Raw genomic sequence first — 22,568 nt, 5'->3', positions numbered from 1 at the left:
TCTGGATGATCCAGTCTATTATGCAAGCGTCATAGATTGGCTTCACTACTGGCCCTGCTGGATCCCACACAGAAGTGATTAGTGTGGCATCCTATCCCATCACAATCCGTGCACGCTGCACAGGAAAAGAGGGAACTCCAATCCTATCCCTCTTTTCTTCCCTCTAGTAGAGTGGGACAAGTCCTGATCTCATTTATAGTGCAGTAATTCTGAGAGAAATTCACAGCAGTTTCTTCCTCCAGACCTACATTAGTATAACCAAGAGCAGAATCCATCCCCATGTCTCTCACATGGCTACTAAGCAGGGAAAAATACTGAGGGCTCCTTTATCTTGACGGCACAAGATAGCTCAATAAATGTGAAGTGCGTGTTACATAACAGTAGAATAATCTATGGTATTGAGGGCTCACAGATCCTGAAAGTCTTTTCTGCTTGCAAGGAGCGGAATTAAATAAGGAGAAAAATATATATTGAATAAAGTGCTTGTTGCAGAATATTTTTTTTAAATACTGAACTGTGAAACCTAAAGTAGGGCAATACCCTCCTTTCAACAATACTTTGACTTCCTACAGTCAGCAGATGCAATATGCATAGGATTCAGAAAGATCCCATTAAAATTCATTAAACCGTGTTTCCAGCTATTTAGTAAATTTTGAAGAAAAGAAACCTATTGCCTCTTCTGCTCCATATGATGGCCTCTTTGAATGTAATTAACCCTTCATTCAAGGGTCTTTCTATCCAACTAATCTCCCACCCCGTGCCTTCCGATGCATTTTTAATACAGCAGCTAATACCGCCACCTAAAATCCTCCAGCAGTCACCGTGCAATAGAGCTCTTTGCACAGGGAAGGTACTGTAAATCTCCATAAACAGTGCTTGGATGAACAGCAAATTCAGATAAGTGATGTGTTCTTTTTCATGCCTTCCTGTTACAAACGGAGGATGCTCTTCAACCTTCAAGGTAAATTTTTATCCAGTAACAATGTTGGTTTCCTACCTGCCCTGGACGTTTAGCCATTGGACTGGGCCATGCTGGGCAAGAAGGGCAGTGAGGAGGGGCAGGAGGGCATTGATAAACACAGAGGCAATTAAGAGAAGCCTAGAGAAATACACATGCAAATAAAACTGCAAAATTAAAGTGCAAAACAATAATGAATCCAGTGAAATTGAAATATATTATGCATCAGCTTTACCTGTCCAGAATGTAAAAGTTTTACTTACAGGTCTCAGGACCTGATCTGGCTGAATCCTTAGTGCTGTAAAACGTGACCAGTTGCAGATTGGAGATCCTATTTACTGAGATACTAAGCAGAGATGCAGACTATATCATGAAAAATATAAGAAACAAAATATATTCCTGTTTCCCTCTTCCTTTTTTCTCATCTGATAAATGAGCTGATTTGTCAAAACAGGCAGTGGAGCTAGAGGGGACAGGAGAAAAGATCTGGCATTAAAAAAAATGAAAACTGATGATGAGAACTGAAAATATTCTGTTTCTCTTTACCAAAAGCAAATCCTACTTCCCGGACAACTCTAACAATCTATCCCTAAAAAAATATCACGAAGGAATATTTGAAACTATTGCAATAGTCTTAGTCCCATTCACACTGCAAGATGTTCAAGGTATGTGGTATTTCTTTCATGATTTCTATGTTCTGCCCCAGCTCTGAAGGAGTGTTATATCTGAGTCACAGAATTATGCTTTTCACTTGACTCCTGTAACACCCCTACACTTTATTATTTCATTTGAACTGCAAATTTCCATGGATCCAGTAAAGCATTTAAAAACTTCCCCAACTTCAATAGCATACTGCTTTCTGGGAGGCTTTTCACAATACAAATTATGCATATGCTTTTCAGGATTAACTACTCCATACCATAACTATATTTCATCTGGATGAGATACAGACCCTTCCCAGGGGACTGGACACTGTGTAGTGCATTGTTCTAAAGTTTGCCTATGAGCACATATACCTTTTTATTGAAGAATTTGTCTTATCTGATTGAACTCTGGCACTGGGTTCGTGGTCAGTCTTAGGTAACTCAGAAAGGTTTAATCCTGTCACTGTGGGCTTGTACACAAGGGTTACAGTTTGTGTATTGGATGCAGGGTTCACCCTAAGTCACTGGGAAGCCAGAAATCTGCATGCCTAACAAAGAGGCACTGTCATTGCCTTGCCTTGCCAATTCACGGTATTTTAAAAAGGAAGCAGAGTGATTCTGTTTAAAATGCACAAGACATCCATATGGAGGGTGAGAATAAAGTATGACACAAGCCTTACTTTATGAGGAAGTATTATTGTTCTTCCAGAGATGGAAAGGGAGGAAAAAAATTGTCGAGTAGTTCAACCCTGCTAAATATGTGGACCAAAGTGGCAGGCTGAGTGCTACACAGCAATCTGGGGAGAAATCTCAGCAGTTAAAAGCCAAAAATTTGGTCTCCAGTCTTGCCATTCAAAGACATATGAAGTACTATTTTCCTACTTGAAAAAGAAGAGCAAGTGTGCACTAAAAAATCAAAGGTTAGACATTCATCTATGTGCTCCTTGAACCGGGTAAGGTGGCTTCAACACCCAAAAATGTGCATCCAAGTTAACTACAAAGTTCAATAGCTCCAAGAAGATGAGGAAGGATTCATCTGCTTTAATTGTTTCCACGATTTAAGCGGCAGGCACCAGGAAATTAATCTGGGCAATAGTCGAGACAATCTGCACAAAACTGGGTCCAGTGTTGCTAAAACAAGCCGGCTGAAATGAAAAAGTGCAGCTGTGACTCTGGCTGATACCAACACACACGCAAGAATGTGCGTGCACAAAAAACTCACCAATTATTATTCTTATTATTTATGAATGTGGAGGAAAAGCCAAAGGGAGAACAGTAATGCACCCAGATGCTGATTAGCAGGGGATTATATTGATGATGTAATAAAAATTCACTTTGTCTCTTAAGCTGCACCAGGACAATCAGAGAGAGATTAGATAAAAATCAGAGAGAATGAATAATAGAAGGGAGAAGAAACATTATAAACTGTAATTCCCTGCAAAATATTCTACCACCAAGTACCCATCATCTGAATAAGGGTTGAAATACTGCCCAAACACGGATAGGAAAGAGGCTGATGTGGCTTCGTACACGTATGATTTATCAACGAGCAATCACGTATGCACATATATGTACCTGCATGGAGATGCAAATTTACTCACATCTTCACACACACGCACACATCTGTCTAGTTTTGTTGAACAGACAGATGATGAGAGAGAGCTGAAAAGAGAAAACATGCTATGTGGAGAGGGACAGACAGGGAAAGCATGTGGGATGGGCAATTAGAATCACAGAGGAATCAATCTGTGCAAGAAAAATAGGAATTTGGAGGAAAAAAACAATTCCGTCTCCAAGTGGCAGGGCAAGGGATGCAAATGCAGTCCCCTCATGCTCATGTATTTACCTACACATTCACCAGCATGTGTTCCTGTCTGACTCAGAGTCTCCCGGCCATGAACCCCCCCCGACTATAGGGAGATAGGAGAAAAGTTTTTCCTCTTTGAGCACTTGCTTGAAAAGGAGTAGAACTGCTGCATGTTGAACGTTGGTTTTAAGTTTACTGACCGTGTTTAATATTTGATTAAACCTTTGGCATATCTGACTATCCTGATCTGAATAGATGATCCGATGCTTTCCCTGGTAGTAAAGCCAAGCATAAGTAATAGCCATCCGCTGACTGCTGCTCTCTTGCGCATATCAGTAGGATTTTGTTGTGTCTGTAATCCTGCTACCTGCTTCGGGATTCTTTTAAACTATTCAGTATTTTCAGCTGCGCTTTATGGAATGAAACAAAAACAAAAGCACAACCAAAACGCTTCCCTGGCCATGCAGGGGCTGCAATTTATTATCAGCTAACAGAAAAATCCCTTCCTTCTCAAGTCATCCCTGCTTAAGGATATTACCTGTACTCCTCACAGTACTTTTCGCCTGTGGTTTGCATTATCACTAGCTACATACATTAGAAAATGCTCATTAGCTTGCTCGGCAGCTTGGGGATTTTTGTGTGGTTGCCCACACACGCGTGCGCACACACACACACATAGCAATTTTATAGATAAATTACAGTCACAGGGATAAGAAGAGGGCATGTGGTGCTTTGAAAGGGAGCAGAACAGCAAAAAATAAAGGACATTGCCAGGATCAGAAAATGGGCTGAGAGAGTTCCTCCGTGCCTCTGAATGACTGTGAGATGGCCACCAAGGCTGGGCACACAGGGAATGAGTGGACACCAGCCTGGACTGCTCTTATCCTGGCTTTCTAGGTGAGGAAATATCTAACCCCTAAACACCGACATTGAGCAGGCCTAAACAATAAGAGTACATGCTTTACACCTCAGATGAGACAAGGCTTGCCAGGAGAGGTAATATCTTTTATTAGACCAACTGATAGAGTTGAAAAAAATAGACAAGCTTTCAAGCACACAAGGAAGTCTGTCTGTTTTTTTCCAGCTATATCAGCTGGACTAATAAAAGATATTACCTCTCCTTACAAATGTTGTCTCATTTATAACCTTAGACCATCAACACTAAAGCTACAGTGTGACTTATGCCTTAAATACACACAAAGCTCTTTGCAAAGCTGGATATCATAAATTCCTCTTTAGACACAAGAAAATGAGGAAGAGCCAGGTCTAGGAATGGGATCTTGCAGGACACGGGAGGTTAGTAAGAGGTCCAAGCTAGAAATGGGGTCCTAATCCCTTCCACCCACCTCTGAAAGAAGCAGGCTGATGCAGCACTACACCAAAGCCTTATTTTGCCTTCTTGCTTTAATTCTTGGTTGCTAGAGAAAGGTCCTGGAGCTGAGGAGTAGCTCTATTTCAAAACAGCAAGAAAAAAACATTTCTGCAGGAAGCTGAACTGTACTCCAAGAAGAGTCTGCCAAGAATAGTTAAGAATAAGCTCACGATTTTAAGAATTCAAAGGAAAATGTATGTGGGATTTTTGTTCAGGTGTGAGAAATCTGCTGCTGATTTAATGAAAAAGGAAAAGTTAAAAAAGACAAAGAAAAAAAATGCAATTGCCTGGGTGAAATTATAGACCTAATCTGTTGTGCTTTATTTTTTAAAATCTCTAAAAGAGGACATTGAGCTTTGAATCTTAAAAGTCTTTTCTCTCTCTGCACATTCAATGGTTTACATACAGGGATATATATGTTTATGTGTGTACGTGTGTTCATACTTTACAGGTCTTTCTGCTACTATTCACAGTCTTTTAATGCTGGTGGGAAGTCAGTCTGAGACAGAAGAGAGACAGTTCATGAAGATGGGAGTCTTGGAGTGGTGACTCCAACCGTGGACCAGTCAAGTACTCTGCAGAGTTGATGGCCAAGAGCAATGCAAGGATAAAACAGCAGCACGGAGCTGAACTGAGGGAACAGGAATGTAAAGAGAGACAGTGAGAGCTGGGCAGGTAGGGCTGGGCTGGCTGGACTTGGCTTCAGGAAATGAACAGGTTATGAGCACACATAGGGTAGAAATATAGGTATTAGGGGAAGCACGCACGTAAGCTTGAAGTCATGTGTAGGGAAGAAGTCTGACCCCTGGGGAAAATGCTGAGTCCGTGGTCCACAAATCCAAGCTTGGACCTCCAACCTTTGCCCAAGGAGGAAGCCTGGCAAGGGAGGATAAGGATCTAGTTCTGGTTCCAAACCCAAATGAAGCAAATGGAGGGGCTGGGAAAGGAGAAGGGAGCAAGCAGATTGCCTGGCACCCATACTCATGTCTTCCGCCTGGTGGTGCATAGCAGGAACACAGTTCTGGCTGGTGACGCAGCTATTTCTTCATGCACTGAGAAATGACAGCCAGGACCCCTGTTCCTAGATCATCGTAGGGAGGGGACAGGGTAATGACACCTATTATGCAACTTCCTTTATAAATAAACTCATGAAATCTATTCTACCACCACCTTTCCGGCCTTTTTCAATGAGCTGGTCAGTAACAAATGATCATTTAATGGCACAGAGCAGCCGTTATATGGGAGAACAGATTGAGGCTAATATAACACACGTTCCCCTCCAAACAAAAACTCAACATCTCTCCTATATTTTTTGTCTTCTTTCCCCATCTGCAAACACTGTCAGTAAAGCTGAGTAAATATATAAATAATTAAACAAACAAATATTTTCCCTGCTGCCCCCGGGCCTTTGAATCTGAGACTTCGTTGGATTTCAGGCAATCAAACAGCATCACGTTCACACACTCACTCTGCACGCACACTTCCTCTCCACCTTTGACAGAATATCATTGACTTGAGTGCACTGTGATGATTTCAAATAGACCTGGGGTAGATAATCGACTGTACACACATGCACACTCCAGCTCTTGCATTTATTTCACTAAAAAATGTAAACACAGAAAGGTGGAAACACAAAATCCCACATATGTTGTTATTGATGAACTACCTAAAACTACTACTGAAATTAAAAAACAAAACAAAACAATAACAACAACAAAAATGATAAAATAGGAGGAAGCCTGATTTATTTGCTGGTTATTGGCCAGAGTGTCACTGTGGGAGATAATCCAAAAACTCCCTTTTAAATGAAGAGATTCCTAAACAAAATTTGTTGTGACAGCCTACTTGAAGTTACTGGAATCTTGTTTATCCCCCACAATAAGCATCTTCTTCAGGAGTAGCCCTCAAAACCCCCTTGCAAAAGCCACATTCCTGATTAAGGATTCATGTGGTTTCTGTATGCTGTCCGTGAGACTGGGTCAGAGTCTAACTATTGACTTAATGGAGCACGGGGTCGGTCCTCGGTAAATGGATGACGACTGCCAATTCCACCTGCTTGTACTAAGGACAGGAGTACACTTGTATGGAGGGAACTTGCTCTTTTTACTGACCCAGGGAAAGCAGATTCCTTCGGCTTGATCCAAATTCTATTGCAAACAATATGTTTGGATCAGACCCTTACAGAAGAAAGGTAAAATGCAGCACTTCACCAAATCCTTCAGCCTTGCAACTCCCTCAGTTGCCATAACAATGAAGAGTATATATGTGATTCACTAAAATAAAAAAAAAAAAAAGAAATCAAGTTCCCAAATCAGTGAATGATAATATTCCTGTAGACGAAGAAATTAAGCAGGCTGAATCCCACTCACACAAAGAAAATTGTCAAAATTGCTGTTGACCCTTTCTTGGCAAAATGGGAACAAATTAGTATTTTCAAGTAAAATGAGCAAAGCTAATTTTCCACCTCCCTACCATGTGTTTTTTTGCAAGCTTATTTGCCTGATCTGCACTGAAAGAGGCTCTGATGCAACACACTTGTCATCAGAGATGCACCAAAACTTTTTCTGACGGAAAAAGAATGCTGAATTTCTGCCACTAATGCCTCCCTCCTTAGAAAAAGTCGAACTGTCCTAACATTGCAGACGAGAAAATGACAGATCAATAACCTTGTGAAGCCAATTGGAATCTTCCGATTGATTCAACAGGTTTCAGATGAGGCCTAAAGGCACCGAGCTTAAGTGACTCCGCCAGAGAGTGTTGGTGATTAATTATCCCAGCCCTGATTGGAACTCAACCACCCTGGTCCCTCGCTGTTTGCCCTCACCCACCAGATCCTTCCTATACTTTGAAAATGCTCTGATTACAAAAGGGTGGTTCCGATATATGGCAACCACCGGTAAACAGTTCAGAAGAATGACACTGTTTGCTTTTCTTGCTTGTTTGTTTAATTTACTGTTAACTTTTACTGAATCGAGAGCAGAATGTAAAATCCAGAATCACTACATCACCGCTACCTCCTGTGAGATCTTTACGTACATTTTCTCTTACAGTTTATAAGGACTGACTTGCTTTTTTTTTTCTTTTCTTTGTCAGTGATTAAATTTGGAGTATAATTATTTGTAAGATGCTTTAAATCATCTAGGTCCAAATAAGCATGCAGCACTGCTACGGTTTTAAAGACTTTGCCAGAGGATTTTTGTTGGTCGTCTTGCCCATTCCTCACTCCCACTCCTACTTTTTTTTATTGCCAGTATCTTGAATGAGATTTCTTTTTCTTAAAAGAAAAATAAAAAATCCATAGTAAGAAAAAAAAGAAACCCCCCACACACAAATAAAACAAAGCCAAAAAAATGACCACTTTCTGTCTGAACACACATAACAGAACAAATCCTGCAGAACAGCATAACTAAATAATAGTTTATCTTTTTTTATAAAAGAGGGTGAAAAATTGAATCCTTGTCCGTGTGTTATTGAAGATGGAATAGGATCAAATAAATTGCTTTTAAAAGCAATTAAATGCTCACAAAAGAAAAACACTCGTCCTGTAAACCAAGACAAGAAATAATGAAATGCAAACCATCTTGAAACTACCGTATGGTGACTGGAACGAGACATTTCAAGCCAAATGGTACAGCAGGATCACACAGCATACCTAGACAAGGCAGCCTACAGCAGAAGAAGGAGTTAGGAAATTCAGAAAGCAAGCTGATCTTTGTATCTAGGTTTATAAGAGTGAAAACCTTACAACACTTTCACTGCATGCTATCGACAGCTGCTGCCCCAACAAGCAGTACCTTGCAGAACTGCCCATAACTTAAGGCCCAGTGAAAATCCTGCTGCAGGTGAGGTCAGGTATTCCTGAAGACTTTAATCAACACTGGAGCAGATCTCTATGGTCTGCAAAGCCCTTTTCCATCAATTATAGACTGTGCATAGCACGTATATCTTATTTTTACCCTCCTTTCCTCAGTATTTTTAAAATGATACTAAAAGTGTGAAAAATAAAATAAACAGAGCCCTTCCACTGAGCTGCTGCATTTGCAAAAGAGCTGTCTGGGATCAGTTCTGCTCCATCCTGGAATTTCTCCAGACCTCTGGGTTCTTTGCAGCTGAATGGCAAAGACTTGATCCTACAGCAGGAGGTTTCTTATCCCGTTATAGGGCTGGTGAGACTTGGGGAAAGAAACAGAGCTCTGCCTGGAAGGTGCAAGGAAGCACTTTTCTCTGGATTGGCTTTCAAAGACTTGTCAGCCAGTTGTGGCTCTTCTGCCTCTCCCTCTCTCCCTCTTTCATGAACCATTTCAAAGAAGTGCATTTTTACTTTATTATATTATTAGAATAAATCAATATTATTAATATTACATGTGGGCAATTCTGTAAATTCTTCATAGTTCTCCTCCCTGACTGTTAACAGCAGGTACATTATACAGCCTCTAGTTAGATTGGTCAACCAGGCTATCGATAGTCTTAATAAGCAATATCTGTATTGTGACCTTTGTTCACAGAACTGAATCTCTCCTATAGGGCTGTCATATTCCTTAAAGAAGTATTGATAAGGTCATTGCTGTATTGCTACATATAATTTTAGGTGTGATTCTCACTCACCCTCAAGCATCTAGTAACCTAATACCTTTTTTTCCTACTAAAGCACTGGCCCTTTTACAATTGATCAAATAATGAATTAGAGCATTATAGAGAGGAAACATAATCAGGGGATTTCTACAAGCACACTGTGATATATCTTTTGATCTTCTGACAACCTTCATCCTTCTGGATCCTAGGAAGGAAGCACTGTTTTATAGGGATATTATTAGGCTGATGCTGCTTTATACATCTACCTGCAAGAAGCTACTGAATCCGACAAAGATATCTGTGTGCGTTTGCGGTGAGTGATATGTACTATGATGCGAATCTATCCTTAGGGACTGAAAAGTAGAGGAAATACGCACAAATGTAAGTCTGCCCTTTCTATACATGTGTGCATAGACGGTGTTCATGCATCATGTACACAGGCATTTGAGTTAGAAGCAGGCCAAATATGCAGTCAGATCTCATCAGACCAACTCTGTCTGCAAAACTCCATTTTTATTCTGTTTGAAGAAGCTTCGTGTCCAGAGTTATCTGCGCCAGCGTACTGGGAACTCAGCTGGGTTGCCAAAGAAATATTTTGGAGACTTAGACATAATGTACAAATAATCCAGACATGGATTAATTAAGTGTGACTGTATCATTAAATTAGTATAATGAACAAACAACTATGTATCATATTAAACTCTGTATATGATTCCAGGAATAGGCTGTTAAGTCACCTGTCACTTTTATACAAGAATACAATCTCTGTACTGCCATTCAGATAGGAATTATTTAGAGGTATATGTCAGCCTTAATGTATATGTGTCTCTATTGAATGCATGTTTTCATTAACATGCGCACATAACAAATGCTTGCACATACATATGATATACAAATACAGCAGATGCATTTGTATCCATCTGAAAACACAACTTCATGCAAAAGTTAATTCTTGGGGGCATCGTTTAGGCAGACTATATTTCATTATATTTACCAGATTTAAATGCGATCTTTAAATCTCAGTAACAGAAAGTGGAAAAAGTAGTCTGTGTTATGAACTCTTCCTGTACTGCACCTTGGTTTCTCAAGCTGTAAGCAAGTTTCTGGCGGCAAAATATTCTTGCAGACCTAACAGAGATGGCACATCTCTCTTACGATACACATCCTTGGGAACACAAACACTGCCAAAAAAGCCATCTATGAAACAGTTAATATTAAACAATGACTGTGTTCAACAAAGGAGGGACAAGTAAACAGATAAGGGTGAGGTAGATCGAAATCTGCATGCCTCATTGGCTGAGCTGTCGGATATTTCTAATGCATTTGAAAGGTTTGTTACTAAGAACCTGCTAAGTATCTTTAAACCTTTGATCTGTAGCCAGTCTTAACAAAGGTGACAATTAATTAAAGGAGAGTGCATTGCAATAAAGTTACATCGTGGTCAGTTTATATATACTGTCCAAAGCTGGTTCACAGAAGTCACTGTCAATTAAAGTCTTCTTGGAGTCCAGTTCATTATCAATTTTTCCCCCTTGCCTTGATCAATATTTTTGGCTGCTTCTGCTTGACAAACTTAACACAATGTCTATATCTATATGTCTTGACATTCATTTACATGGAATAGATGGCTGTATATGATTTATTTTTAGCCACTATGTATGGTCAGACACTTTATTTGAGAGGTTTAGAGCTCTCATCCATCTTTATTTTAAGGAACGACAATAATAAGCCCTCTCTACCTTCGAGGGGATGTCAGGTGGATATAATGAATACACATTAAAAGCTGCATTCACCTGTGTGTGTATTCAGGACATGGCTCACACTGACAAAAGCAAATAAATGCAGTATCTGCGGTGCCATCCTGACTTCAGTCCACCTCAAGTGATGCGGCATATATAGAGTGATGCAAGAGATCCTGCGGTCCCCAAAATGTGACAATGCATCCTGAGGAGTTACAGAGGGAGAAAAGTCTCTATAAAAATACCCAGCTCAGTCAAGGAAGCGGCAGTGGAAGAAAAACTATAATTTACCCTTGCCATGGATATTTTTTACTCTTTCTACTGCAGATTTTAATGTAAAAGAATCAGACCACTATAACAAGCCACAGCAACCGTCATATGGGCATTAGTGGAACAGTTAAGCAAGTGAGAAATGATGCAGGGGTCAGGCTTTTTTCAGTTCCTCAGCTTCATTTAAGTTTTAGTTTCACTCACTGAAGGAAAGCTAAGTTCAGACACAAGCCATCAGGCACAGAAGCTGGTTGAGTTTGCTGCAAGTGTGGTTTTCGTACATAAATCCACAACCCTTAGTTTTAACAGGAAAGGGACACACCGTTTGCAAATGTGAACCTACTGATGCGATGGCGAAGCTCTCATGAACTTCTGCCCAGACAGCAGAAATGGGGTCTTTGCTTCCTCCTGAAAAAAGATGCTGCGATTAATGAAAAAACAGCTTCATTAAGGCTAGGATTTGGCTTAGCTCCCTTAAAATCTCACTTGGTTAGCGCAAACACAGGACACAAATATGACAACACATGATGGAAAGTTCATCCTGAGCCCTGCAGTCTGCTGTCACTGAGTACTGTTGTAAGACTATAGCCAGTGCCAGCACAAGTCTTTCGGCACTGGATATTTTCTCTCTATTCTAAATGCAGGTACCTCGCCCAACAGCCTCAATCGTCTTCCCCACTTTTTGTCCCTTGGAGCCATTACCGCCTGTCACATAAACCCGCCTGGGTTCACACTTGATTGACGGGAGGGATGGTAACAACTCCTTTAGTGTCATTCTGGTCTGTCGGGTCAGTGCGGCTGGTATGCATGTGCACAGAGTATGCATGATAAAAAAACACCCTGACATCTTGCTAAAAACTGTGGCCGAGTATTTCCATCTCTGAAGGCTAGGGTAGACTCTCCTTGGTCATCTGGCTACTTCTGCTCCTTGCTCTTTGCTTCATGCATTGGAAATCCTGTGCCCTCCCTCGTCTCCATCCTTAACAGATGCAATCCTCTTTCCTGTTGAGCTTAAGACACTTTCTGCAATCTCACTCACTCTTTACCCAGGCAAAATTTCCAGATAGTCTCTGACAACTTCCTTCGAAAGACTATTCCATCAGATGCCTGGCTTTTATTATACGGTGCAATTTGAATCCCCTGCTAAAGGAACCCCTGTCTGTTATACTGGTTACTGGTAGAAGCAGGATACGGGATGAGATAGACCACCGTTTTCATCCAAGGTGACACGAATCCTCAATTTTTTTCCGCTACTTTAATGCTGACATTCCCAATATTTTCTGGATGAACATAGAGAAAAAATAAAATAAGATAAATCAAAAACAAATGATGTTCTGTTTCTGTTGATATTCTTCAGAAATAACTAAATTTCTGATTCACCATCTAATTAAAATCTTATTTTGGTGAAGTAAATACTATGAGGTTTGGAAGTTGAAACTATCATGGTCTTTTTTTTTGAGGGAAAAGAAAAGAGAAAGGAAAAGAAAAGAAAAGAAAAGAAAAGAAAGGAAAAGAAAAGAAAAGAAAAGAGAAAGGGAAAGAAAAGAAAAGAAAAGAAAAGAAAAGAAAAAAAGAAAAGAAAAGAAAAGAAAAGAAAAGAAAAGAAAAGAAAAGAAAAGAAAAGAAAAGAAAAGAAAAGAAAAGAAAAGAAAAGAAAAGAAAAGAAAAGAAAAGAAAAGAAAAGAAAAGAAAAGCTTTTATTTCCTTCCCTAAAATGCCCAAAGGCATTGGCATGTGTAGATATTGAGGGACAGAAGCATCTGTAAATGTGCTGGAAATGTAAGACTAACTTGGAGAAGAAACAAAAGCTCCCAAAACACAAGCTTTAATTTCTTTCTTTTCTCCATGTTCTATAACTTTAAAATAAGTTCATTCTTGTGAGGATGATTAGTTGTTACGGTAGTGGGGCTAGCTGAAGAACAGCTTTCGGTGCAAAACTTAACAGCCAAGCGAGAGATCCCAGAAAATTGGAGTTTGTACTGGAAATGCTGACACAACCGTAACAACAGCATCATAACTGGCTGCAGCTGCTTCTAGAAACCAAAATCCATGTCCAGATCCCTGAAAAAAAAGAGTTAACATGTAGCCCTCTAATTTATGAAGCAATCTTGGCTATCCATTTGACATTATCAAATATGCATATAAGCTCATCTGTATGGGACATTATAATGTACAGGGGGATTTTTCCCCTCTTTCTTGAGTCACATTTTGATTATTTTAAGGAGTTGTTCTTTAGATCTAAGGCATAAAGTCCCTTCTGTTTTATTCCAGTTTATTTGTGCATTTACCTCCCCAAAACTTGTTTGGTTTACTGCCGTACTAAATGCTGTATGCATTTCTTTCAGCCAGGCAAGCCTTATGCTTCAATTATGGAGGAGTTTATTCAGCACCTGTATTGCGCTGTGCTTCTTTTCAACTAAATTTCCGTTTCTGAAAGGCAATATGTATGAATGTGTATACATCATTTTTTTCCCTGTATTTATGCACGCACACAAATTTATACATTTATACATATATACAAATATATCACCTTAATTGAATGCACATCTTCATTGCACTTCTGAATTTCTGTGGTATCCAAAACATTTATAAACATCCTTAACCTTAACAAGGTTTTAATCTTTCTATCATCTATCTTTGTAATCAAACATAACAATGTAATGAACAGACACCTTGTTTACCTACCTTCTAGGTACTTTAAATTCCAAAATTATTTATACTTTTGAGAAGGTATAGTGGTAAAAGAACTAAACTATTCTTTTCCTACTGCATTTTTCTAGCTGCATTGAATACTTATCAAGTGAGGTTCAGGTCAGGCAGGTACACTATACTAGCCACAGGACTGCAATAGTGGATGCTGGGGAAGTTTTGGGGGGTTTATGTTTACTCCTCTCTAAACAAGGCTGGAAAGAATTTTGTAGCTCTCAGGTCCATGAAAGATGCTTTCTTTCTTACTGTATGCTGTCTCCACTCTTTTAAGTGCGCTCACCCGCATGTTTCTGTAAATCTCAGTTAAGTGTGCAATGCTGATTTCTTCCGACTTCCTAAATAGAATATTATGGAGACCTGTGTGTTTTAAATTAAAACACATTTCAGACCTTGGTTACAAGCGTGCTTCAGTAGAAAAGGCTGTTTAAACCTACGGGGACAGTCCTATATTTAGATTACATTAATTCATAAATATTATACTAAATACCACTTAAATTGGCCTTAAATGACTTCAAAGATAATGCATTATAATATGGCTGTCCTGAGAGCACTAACCTTTATGTCTCCCAGTAACTCAGCCTTTAAGCATACACCACTGCTAGATAAGAAGGGGGGAAGTTATGAATGAATGGCTTGCTAAATTGTTCGAGTGTGATTAGTTAACTCCATGCGCGCGCGTGCGTGTGTGTGAGCGCGTGGGTGGGTCAGCTCTCCCCGGTAGATCTCTACCCGCAGATCTCAGCACACAGCCTCTTCCCAACCCTAGAGCAAAGTGCCACAGCAGAAGTGCGTTTCTGCCCCGTGTGGAGAGAAGCGAGGATGGGGGGAATATGTAGCAGCAATGCTTGTTGCCATGAAAGATTCTTTTCTGATAGAGCTGGCAATTCTTTTCCATGTTTCCTCACATGCTGCTTCCCCTATACCCTCTTCTACTTTTGTGTGTCTACAAGAGAACTGTGCTCCCCTGCCTCTCCCCTGGTACCTAGTGTGGCATCAGACAAGGCTGCTGGTGAGAGCACCTAGGACTTCACTGTCTCTTTCTGTTTTTTTTTTCTTTGTTTGTTTGTTTTTGTTTTTGTTTGGCAAAGAGGGATAGTTATGTACTTTATCTTCAGGTTCTTAATTTTCAATTTCCTTCTGATATACAGAAGCCTCGCCACAGGATCCCTTCATAATATTTTGAATCATACACATCCCATGATCTCATTTCAGTGGACTTACACCTGAAATGACTTCAGTTGCTATGTTTTCACATTACGCTAATTCCCTTTTCTTCCCTTCCTGAAATGCAAACCCACCTTCTCCCTCTCCATACCCAAGATTTGCTTTCTGTATACTTAAATAAACTACAGTCCACTATTAACCCTTCAAAGTATATTACTGTCACAGCTTCATCCTCTGAATAAGAAATTTTATCAACTGAGAGTGATGGATCAATTAATGTACAAACATGATGCATCACTTACGGAAAGCATTTTGGAGTTTCATATTGCCATCCTACCCCTGAGAACCAGTTGGACTGTCTTTGTGCAGTTCTTCACCTATGCCTCCAGCAAAGCCAAAACAGGGAGATTTGAGTGAGTACTATGTTTCACATGACTGAATTTAGAGAAGGGGAAAGAGAAAGAAAACAGATTAAAAATGAAATGAAATGAAATGAAATAAAATAAAATAAAAAAGCCAAACACAATCCTCATCCTTCAAAGCCCCATCATGCCTTTTGACTTAATAGTAATTAATCACTACTGGCAAGAAAGTAATTTTTTTTCCAGGTAGCCAGAGGCACATTTTTATCAGGATTAGCTAATAAATCAGTGGCATTGCTAGAAAGGAGTTCAAACTCTTCTTGGATTTACTAAATAAAACCGATCTCTGAAGCGTCGGCAACTCGGTGTCTATTGAAGCTTCACTCAAAATTTAACCTACGGTATAACAATCAACATCATCATTTTTCATTCCAAAGTCCAAAACTTCTAGGGTGTTAAAAATGACTGTTTCTTTCAAAACAAACACACACATTTTGGTTTCACAATGTAACAAGAAATCCCACCTGGAATTTTTCCTATTTTTCAGCTTTAAAAAAGAGATGAAGTGAATGGAAATGAAGTTAGTATCCTGTTTAATTCAGGAATACGTGTTAAATGTATCTAAGCAAGATAAATGTTCCCTCTCTCTCTCTGTCTCTCCCTCCCCCTTGCTTCCTGAGTTTGTCTTTATGAATACAGGCATACAGTAAAAGCAAAACTGAGCAACATTCCCATCTATGAAACAGAAATTGAAGTTATTGCATGGATTGATTAATTATATGTTTCAGGTAGAACAAAGCAAAAGAATTAATTCTCATCAACCAATCAAAAAAAAAAAAAAAATCCCCATGAAAAAAAAAAAAAAGCCACCAAAATCTTTACCTAGATGTTATCTCAAACATTTAATCTATCCTATGCTGAGTGATTCTCTTCAGTGTAGCTTACACTGCTGTTATTTTTTATTTTATGGAAACCTTAGATAATTTTTGCAAACACATGCGTACACACGGGCTCACTGCTACTCACTATACCTCATCTATTAGACAAAACCTCCCAGGACCTTTCCTTCCCTGTTCTTCATACTCTTATTTTAATGTTATTATTAATAATTATTCTAGAGTGGATGGGTTAGGGTTTAGAAGGGTTTAGAAGATGTCCATCAGACCTTGATGTGTCTTCTAGGCAGCTAGTCTGAAAGAAAGCTAGGTTCAGAAGGGACAGACTGATCATTGTAAATATGAGAAGGGTGTTTGGAGCAACCAGCAATACCCTATAACTTGTGCTGAATCCCCAGTCCCCGAGCCCTGAATGTTTCTCTACCCTCTGGTAGACACTGGTACTTTGCACTGCCAGGGTATATTTTAATTTGCATTTTCTAAAGGTGGAGAGGAGAGGAGTGAGTGGGAAAGGGAAAGAAATGCCTTCTAAACATCCTGTTAAGTTTAAGATTTACAACTCGCCATGGCAGCTGGAAAGCTGGGAAGCCACTAATGCCGTTCCCTGTGACTCTCCCTGCCAGGAATGAATCGGCTGGAGTAGATGTTGCTATTGAACCTCTCTCATAACAGATACAACTTCTACTCACCCCGTGTTCCCCTGCACAACCCTTTTTCCTCCTGCACTATGTCTGGAGTCACACCCTGCCTACTTCTGATATATATTTTTTTCTTTCCCCCTAAATAACTAGATATCTTATGAAATAAACGCACACATACATGCACATACACACGCACACATGCATTATATATACAGATCCTGAATTAATAAAGTGGCTTGCTACACTCCCACTACTAAGCTATGCTACCATGCAAATTATCTTTAACTTCCTCTATGTGAGTCCTACTTTCCCACCCAGTGATCTGAGCATCTTCCCCACCACTACACACTCCCTCCCCCATCCCAAAATGTAGCATCCTCTAATCTGAAATGCACCATTGGAGAGACTAAACAGGGAAAGGAGCAGGCAAAGCTGGAGAGAGCAAGGCATTGCACGGAGAACACGTCCTCACTGTTTTGAAAGCAAACCCAAAAAGTTCCCGGGATGGACTTTGGGCACACTAGAGTAGTGTTAGTAATGTGCCTGCTCAGAGACTTCTCTGTTCTGGAACTGAACTGCAACCCATCCCTCCTGGCTTGCCCTCTCCAACACATACTCACGTTGTGATTTTATACTTCCCTCCCTTTCAGAGATGTTTTTATTTTTATTTTTAAATTGTTCTTATATCTCTGTTCCATGCTGAACAAAACCTAAATGAACACCCCCTGCACAGCGCCGACAAATCACACTCCTCTACTATCAGTTTCGGAGCAGATTCCAAGTAAGTATCCTAACAGAGTTAAAAATGAAAAGAAAAAAAAGTAAATAAATAAAAGAGAAGAAGAAAATGCAAATGTGCCAGTGCCCGATACACAACAGTTGTAAAATAGGGGCTTCCCAGCTCCGCGGGAACACGCGGACAGACAGACGGACACACACCCCTGAGTGGAAAATGTGCAGCTCCCAAAGATAAATAAAGAAATCCTCTTAATCTTTTTTTCAGCACCACTAGCGTGTGGACAGCTGCCTGCCAACACAGCCTCCCGTTCCGGCTGTTGCCTGGACTCTCCGGCTTTCACAAGTGGCAGCATCTTGCCCCTCTAACAGGAGGAAAGACATAAAAATACTAAGAAATAAGGCAAAGGCAGCTGACCCCCTTCTCTGCTTCTCTCTCTTCTCTTTCTAGGAGGGTCTATTATTTCTTTCCCTGCCCCCCAAGCCTGCCGCCTCCGCCCCCGGCCAGCCAAAAATGAAATAAAATGAAATCGAAAGGAAAGAGAGATCCAGAGAGGGAGTGAGAACCTGCCTTCTTCTCCCGATCTCTCCCGGGAAAGTTCAGGAGGTAACTCACCTTTGTGCATGCCAGTGAACCTGTCCTTCAGCACCGTCAGTTCATAGATCTTCCCGAACTCCTCGAAGAGCGGTTTGAGGTCTTTCTCGTCCAGGTTACGGGGGATCTGCCCAATAAAGAGCTTAATGGCATCGTGGTCCTTCATTGGGATGGTGGATGGGTTTCCGGGACTATGGTTTAATCCGTTCATATGCCCGTTGGTGCTGGGGTTGCTGTGATTGCTACTCAGGCTGGTATTGTCTGGTTGTCCGTTTGCTAACGTGGCCATCTTTATATACATAGAGAAAATCTTCTTTCCTTTTTTTCCCCTCTTCTTTTCTCTCTCCCTCTCTCTCTCTCTCTCTCCCTCTCTCTCCCTCTCTCTCGCTCTCCCTCTCCCTCTTTCACACACACACACACACACTCACACACACACACACTCCTCCCTCTCCGTCTCTCTCTCTCTCTGGGTCTGATCTGATTTTTTTTTTACATTGAAGATCTGTGTCCTTTCCGTTTAAACAGGCTGGATCGGTTCAAATTCCCAGCCAGACTAGGGGGTGGGGTGTGAGTGTGTGGATGTGTGTGTGTGCGGGGAAGGAAGGCTGGGGGTGGGGGATTGCTTTTGCCTCTACTCTGCCTAAACCCCCTCCTCCCATCCAACCACCTCCCCCCGTCTGTCTGCCTGGGAGAAGCTCAATGGTATCTTCCAACACAGCCCCCGGCTATAAATAGCACTAGGCGCATGGCTCTTTGAGAGACAGTCAATTTCTATTGTGCCAAGTGAGCAAAGGGGAACGGTTGCGTTTTTAGGACCAATGATGATGATTTTTTTTTTTTTTCCTTTTCTTTTGCAAGTCCTCCGATCAATCGCTGTCGTTATAATTTCAGTGATCACCGGGAAATCTGCCTTTCATTTGAGAGGGGGAAAAAAAACACAAACCCAAGGTGTTCTGACTTCTTCCTATTATGATGCTGTCTCTTATTTATTATTTACTCTTATTATGAATTTGCAGTTGATAATAAAAGCAGTTGAGATACGGATGAATCCTCAGTCTCAGAGGTTGCTTTTGCTATTGTTGTTGTGGCTGTGATGTTACAAGCTCTCTTTACTATATCTGTTCTTGTTGCATCTAAAAAAAAATGCATGCTCTTTATGCTCTTATTTTTAAAATTATACTGCCAATGATGACATCAGGCTAAGAGTGGCACAAACTGTATTGTTGTAGGTCTTTAGAGAGAGAGAAAAATAATGAGATGACTATTAATTTTCATGCTGCCGATATTTATTTTACGTACAGTCAGTGTGGGTGTTATCTCCTCTGTGTGTGTGCGCGTGTGTGTATTGGAAAGGGATTGATTAGATAAGATTTTCTTGCCCGACTTTCAAGCCATCAGGATATTCTGTCTCTCTCTGATGGAAACATAAATCGTATTTTGTAGTCATCAGGGATCGGGAGTTGCTTGTCCGGACAATGCTCTCTAGACAAAGTGTACTATATGGTGGAAATGAAATCAGCTCTCCTTTCATAGCATCCAGGGGTGGGGAGGGCAGGGAGGCTCGGATTAAGGACACAACTCTCCCTTGTCCCCCAAATAATAACAATAATCCGGACGGTAACAAAACAAGGCGCTGCGTGTGCTCAGAGCAATCTCCCTGCCTTTTCCTACCCCCGGCTTTCCCGTGCGAGCCGTGCGGGGATGAAGCTCGGAGAAGAACCAGCAAGCAAGCCGGGAGCAGCCTGCGAGTTACCTGGCCTGAACCCCCCAAGCCCCGCACTCCGGGTCCAGCTCCCCGGCGGCAAGTTATCCCCACTACCGCCGCGCTGTTCGCAATCCCCCGGCCCCACGCCCGCCCCAGGCCGCCTTCAGGCACCGCGGGGGCTCCGGGCCATTGTTTCCGGCGCCGCCGGCTGCTCCCCGCGGCAGAGGCGGCGGCGGCCCCTGGGGCAGAGCTGGGAGCGGGACCCCTCCGGCCGGCAGTCCCCCGAGAACTCCGGGCAGGGCATCGGGAACACGTGAGGCTGTAAAAAGAAGGGGCACCCACGGAGGAGGGAGGTTATTAGTTACAATTTGCGTCTTTCGTGAGTGTTTTATTGACCGGAATTTATTTTTATTTTTGTTTAAAAATAATAAGAGTTAAAAAAAAAAAAAAAAAGAAGAAGAAGAAGAAGAAGAAGAACAGGGCAACGGTCTGTTTGTAGCAGTAGGGTCAGCTTTCACTTTATTTTAGTTTTGCTTTAATAATAGAGCAGCAACCTACTGTACTACTTCCGTGTCCCCTCACAATCTCTTTCTCCCCCCTTTCTTTCCCCCCTACCTCAAAAAAAAAAAAAAAAAAAGAAAAAAAAAGAAAAAAAAAGGTCCCAGTGTATGTAGTTCGGCTATCGCACTATCGCTGCAACTCCTGAGACTGTGAGCCCTCCCCGCCTCAAAGCAGGAGGTGAGCACGAAACCGATCCGGGGCCCGGCGGGGGGTGCCGGGCTGCGCCCCTCCCCTGGGCGAGCGCGGCTCTGGGGGCAGCGGGGCGGGGACGGGCGCGGTCCCAGGAGCCGCCGGGTCCCCCTTTATTCCCCGGGATCCGCACCTGGGGGCGACGCCTTCACAGAGCCCCCCGGCAGCTCTCTCTGCCTTTTCGGGCTCTTTTCAATTTCTTTCGGCACTAATGGGGAGGCAGCTGCTGTCAGACGGCTGATGCCGGGCTGGTGGCAGGCTCCGCGCATTGTCTGCCGTCTGACCAGACGTGCGATTTATTGGGGTCTAAGGGGGGGGATCTGTCTGTCTTCCCTTCCCATGCATTTACTTACGGCGTTTAAAGGCTAAAGACGAGATCTGTCAGCCGGGGAGCTGCGGGAGGGTAAAGCCCTTCAGACAGCCCCTCTCCCTAATTCCCAGCACTGTGACTCACTTGCTTTCAGATCTTGCCTTGTGCCTTGGACTGCGATAAAAGAATGACAACAACAGTAAAATCTACATAAAACAAAATCTTCCAGCATCCTCCAGTCTGCACCAGGACATTAAAAATCTTAACTGTTCACTTTTTCTGAACCTTAAAATTGCACTCACAATTTTTTTTTGAAGGAAGGAATAGCCACTGTCGTGTAAAGTGAAACAGCACCCAGCACGGATCTGTCCTGGGGACAGCTCTGTTAACACCTTGTCCGTGAGCAGGCCACGCTGCCTGCAGTTAGGGCTTATCCCAAGTGAAAGCCAATTAGATGAACATGGCAGTGAAAAGAGGTGTTTTGTTGCTCTCTGAGGTACCCTTTTCATAACAATCCTTATTTTCTAAAACTTTGAGCTGGTCTGCACCCTGTTTGAACAGAGCCGTCAGTACAGTCATTTAGAAATGGATGCTGTTCAAGTGCAGCCCCCTGGTGCACAGGCACAGCTGTGAGGGGTGGCAGGATGAAATAATATGGACACAAATATTGCTACAAGGGCTCCGAGATGAACACAGCTGCTGCTGTGGATGGAAATGAGCTCTACTCCATAAGCACCTTTACACAAGTACAAGGGGCTGCACTGGATTTTAAACAGATACAGGCGAAGGAAGTGTGGAATTGTTATCTATAAACCAGCCTTTGCCGAACAGTTCCCAAGTGAGAAATGTTCCCAATGTAATCACTCTGGGTCCAGTTCAACAATCCATAAACAGGGGAGTCCACTGGAATTTTGTTAAGGATAAAGTATTTTGAAACAAGCTTCTGTTTCTTCCTGAGAGTTAAAATCATTTATCTGCTTGGAACTAAAATGAAGCACTTCCCCCTTCATTCTCCCCCCCCTTCATCCCCCCTCCACCCCCCCTTCTAACATTTTTATTTTTTTTTTCTGTGTGTTTACTTGCAGGAAAAAAAAACAAAAACAAAAACAACAACAAAAAAAAACACACCCTCGTACCAAACCCATCTACAACCCTTTTTTGCTCCCACTCCTCGTTCTGGTTAGTATCTTTTTTTGGGAGCACACATGCTGTGTATTTGGGGGTAGGCTAATAGCGATCCTTTCTTCCTTGTAAGCACACGACTCCATATCAGCACCCCTGGGAAATGCATTGACATTGCCCAGCCTGTCGCAGCCCGATGCCCCGGGACTAGCCCGGG

General features: G+C 41.7%; 1 protein-coding gene across 6 annotated transcripts in view; it reads right to left on the bottom strand.

Annotated features, from left to right (window-relative positions):
* CELF4 (CUGBP Elav-like family member 4) overlaps positions 1 to 19,162 on the bottom strand; it is a 707,521-nt gene extending 688,359 nt beyond the window's left edge. For 4 of the 6 annotated variants that reach the window (XM_085213501.1, XM_085213504.1, XM_085213503.1 and 1 more), the window contains exon 1: positions 18,486 to 19,162. In XM_085213501.1, the coding sequence (XP_085069627.1) occupies positions 18,486 to 18,765 (280 nt within the window). In that variant the 5' untranslated portion in view covers positions 18,766 to 19,162. The remainder of the gene's footprint in view (positions 1 to 18,485) is intronic. The other 2 variants (XM_085213500.1, XM_085213502.1) reach the window with 1 other exon arrangement.
* Between the last annotated feature and the right edge of the window lie 3,406 nt (positions 19,163 to 22,568).

The sequence above is a fragment of the Meleagris gallopavo genome, chromosome Z, assembly GCF_905368555.1.
Source record: "Meleagris gallopavo chromosome Z, MGAL_WU_HG_1.1, whole genome shotgun sequence".
NCBI classification, from domain to species: domain Eukaryota; kingdom Metazoa; phylum Chordata; class Aves; order Galliformes; family Phasianidae; genus Meleagris; species Meleagris gallopavo.
This window is presented reverse-complemented; position numbering and strand designations above follow the sequence as displayed.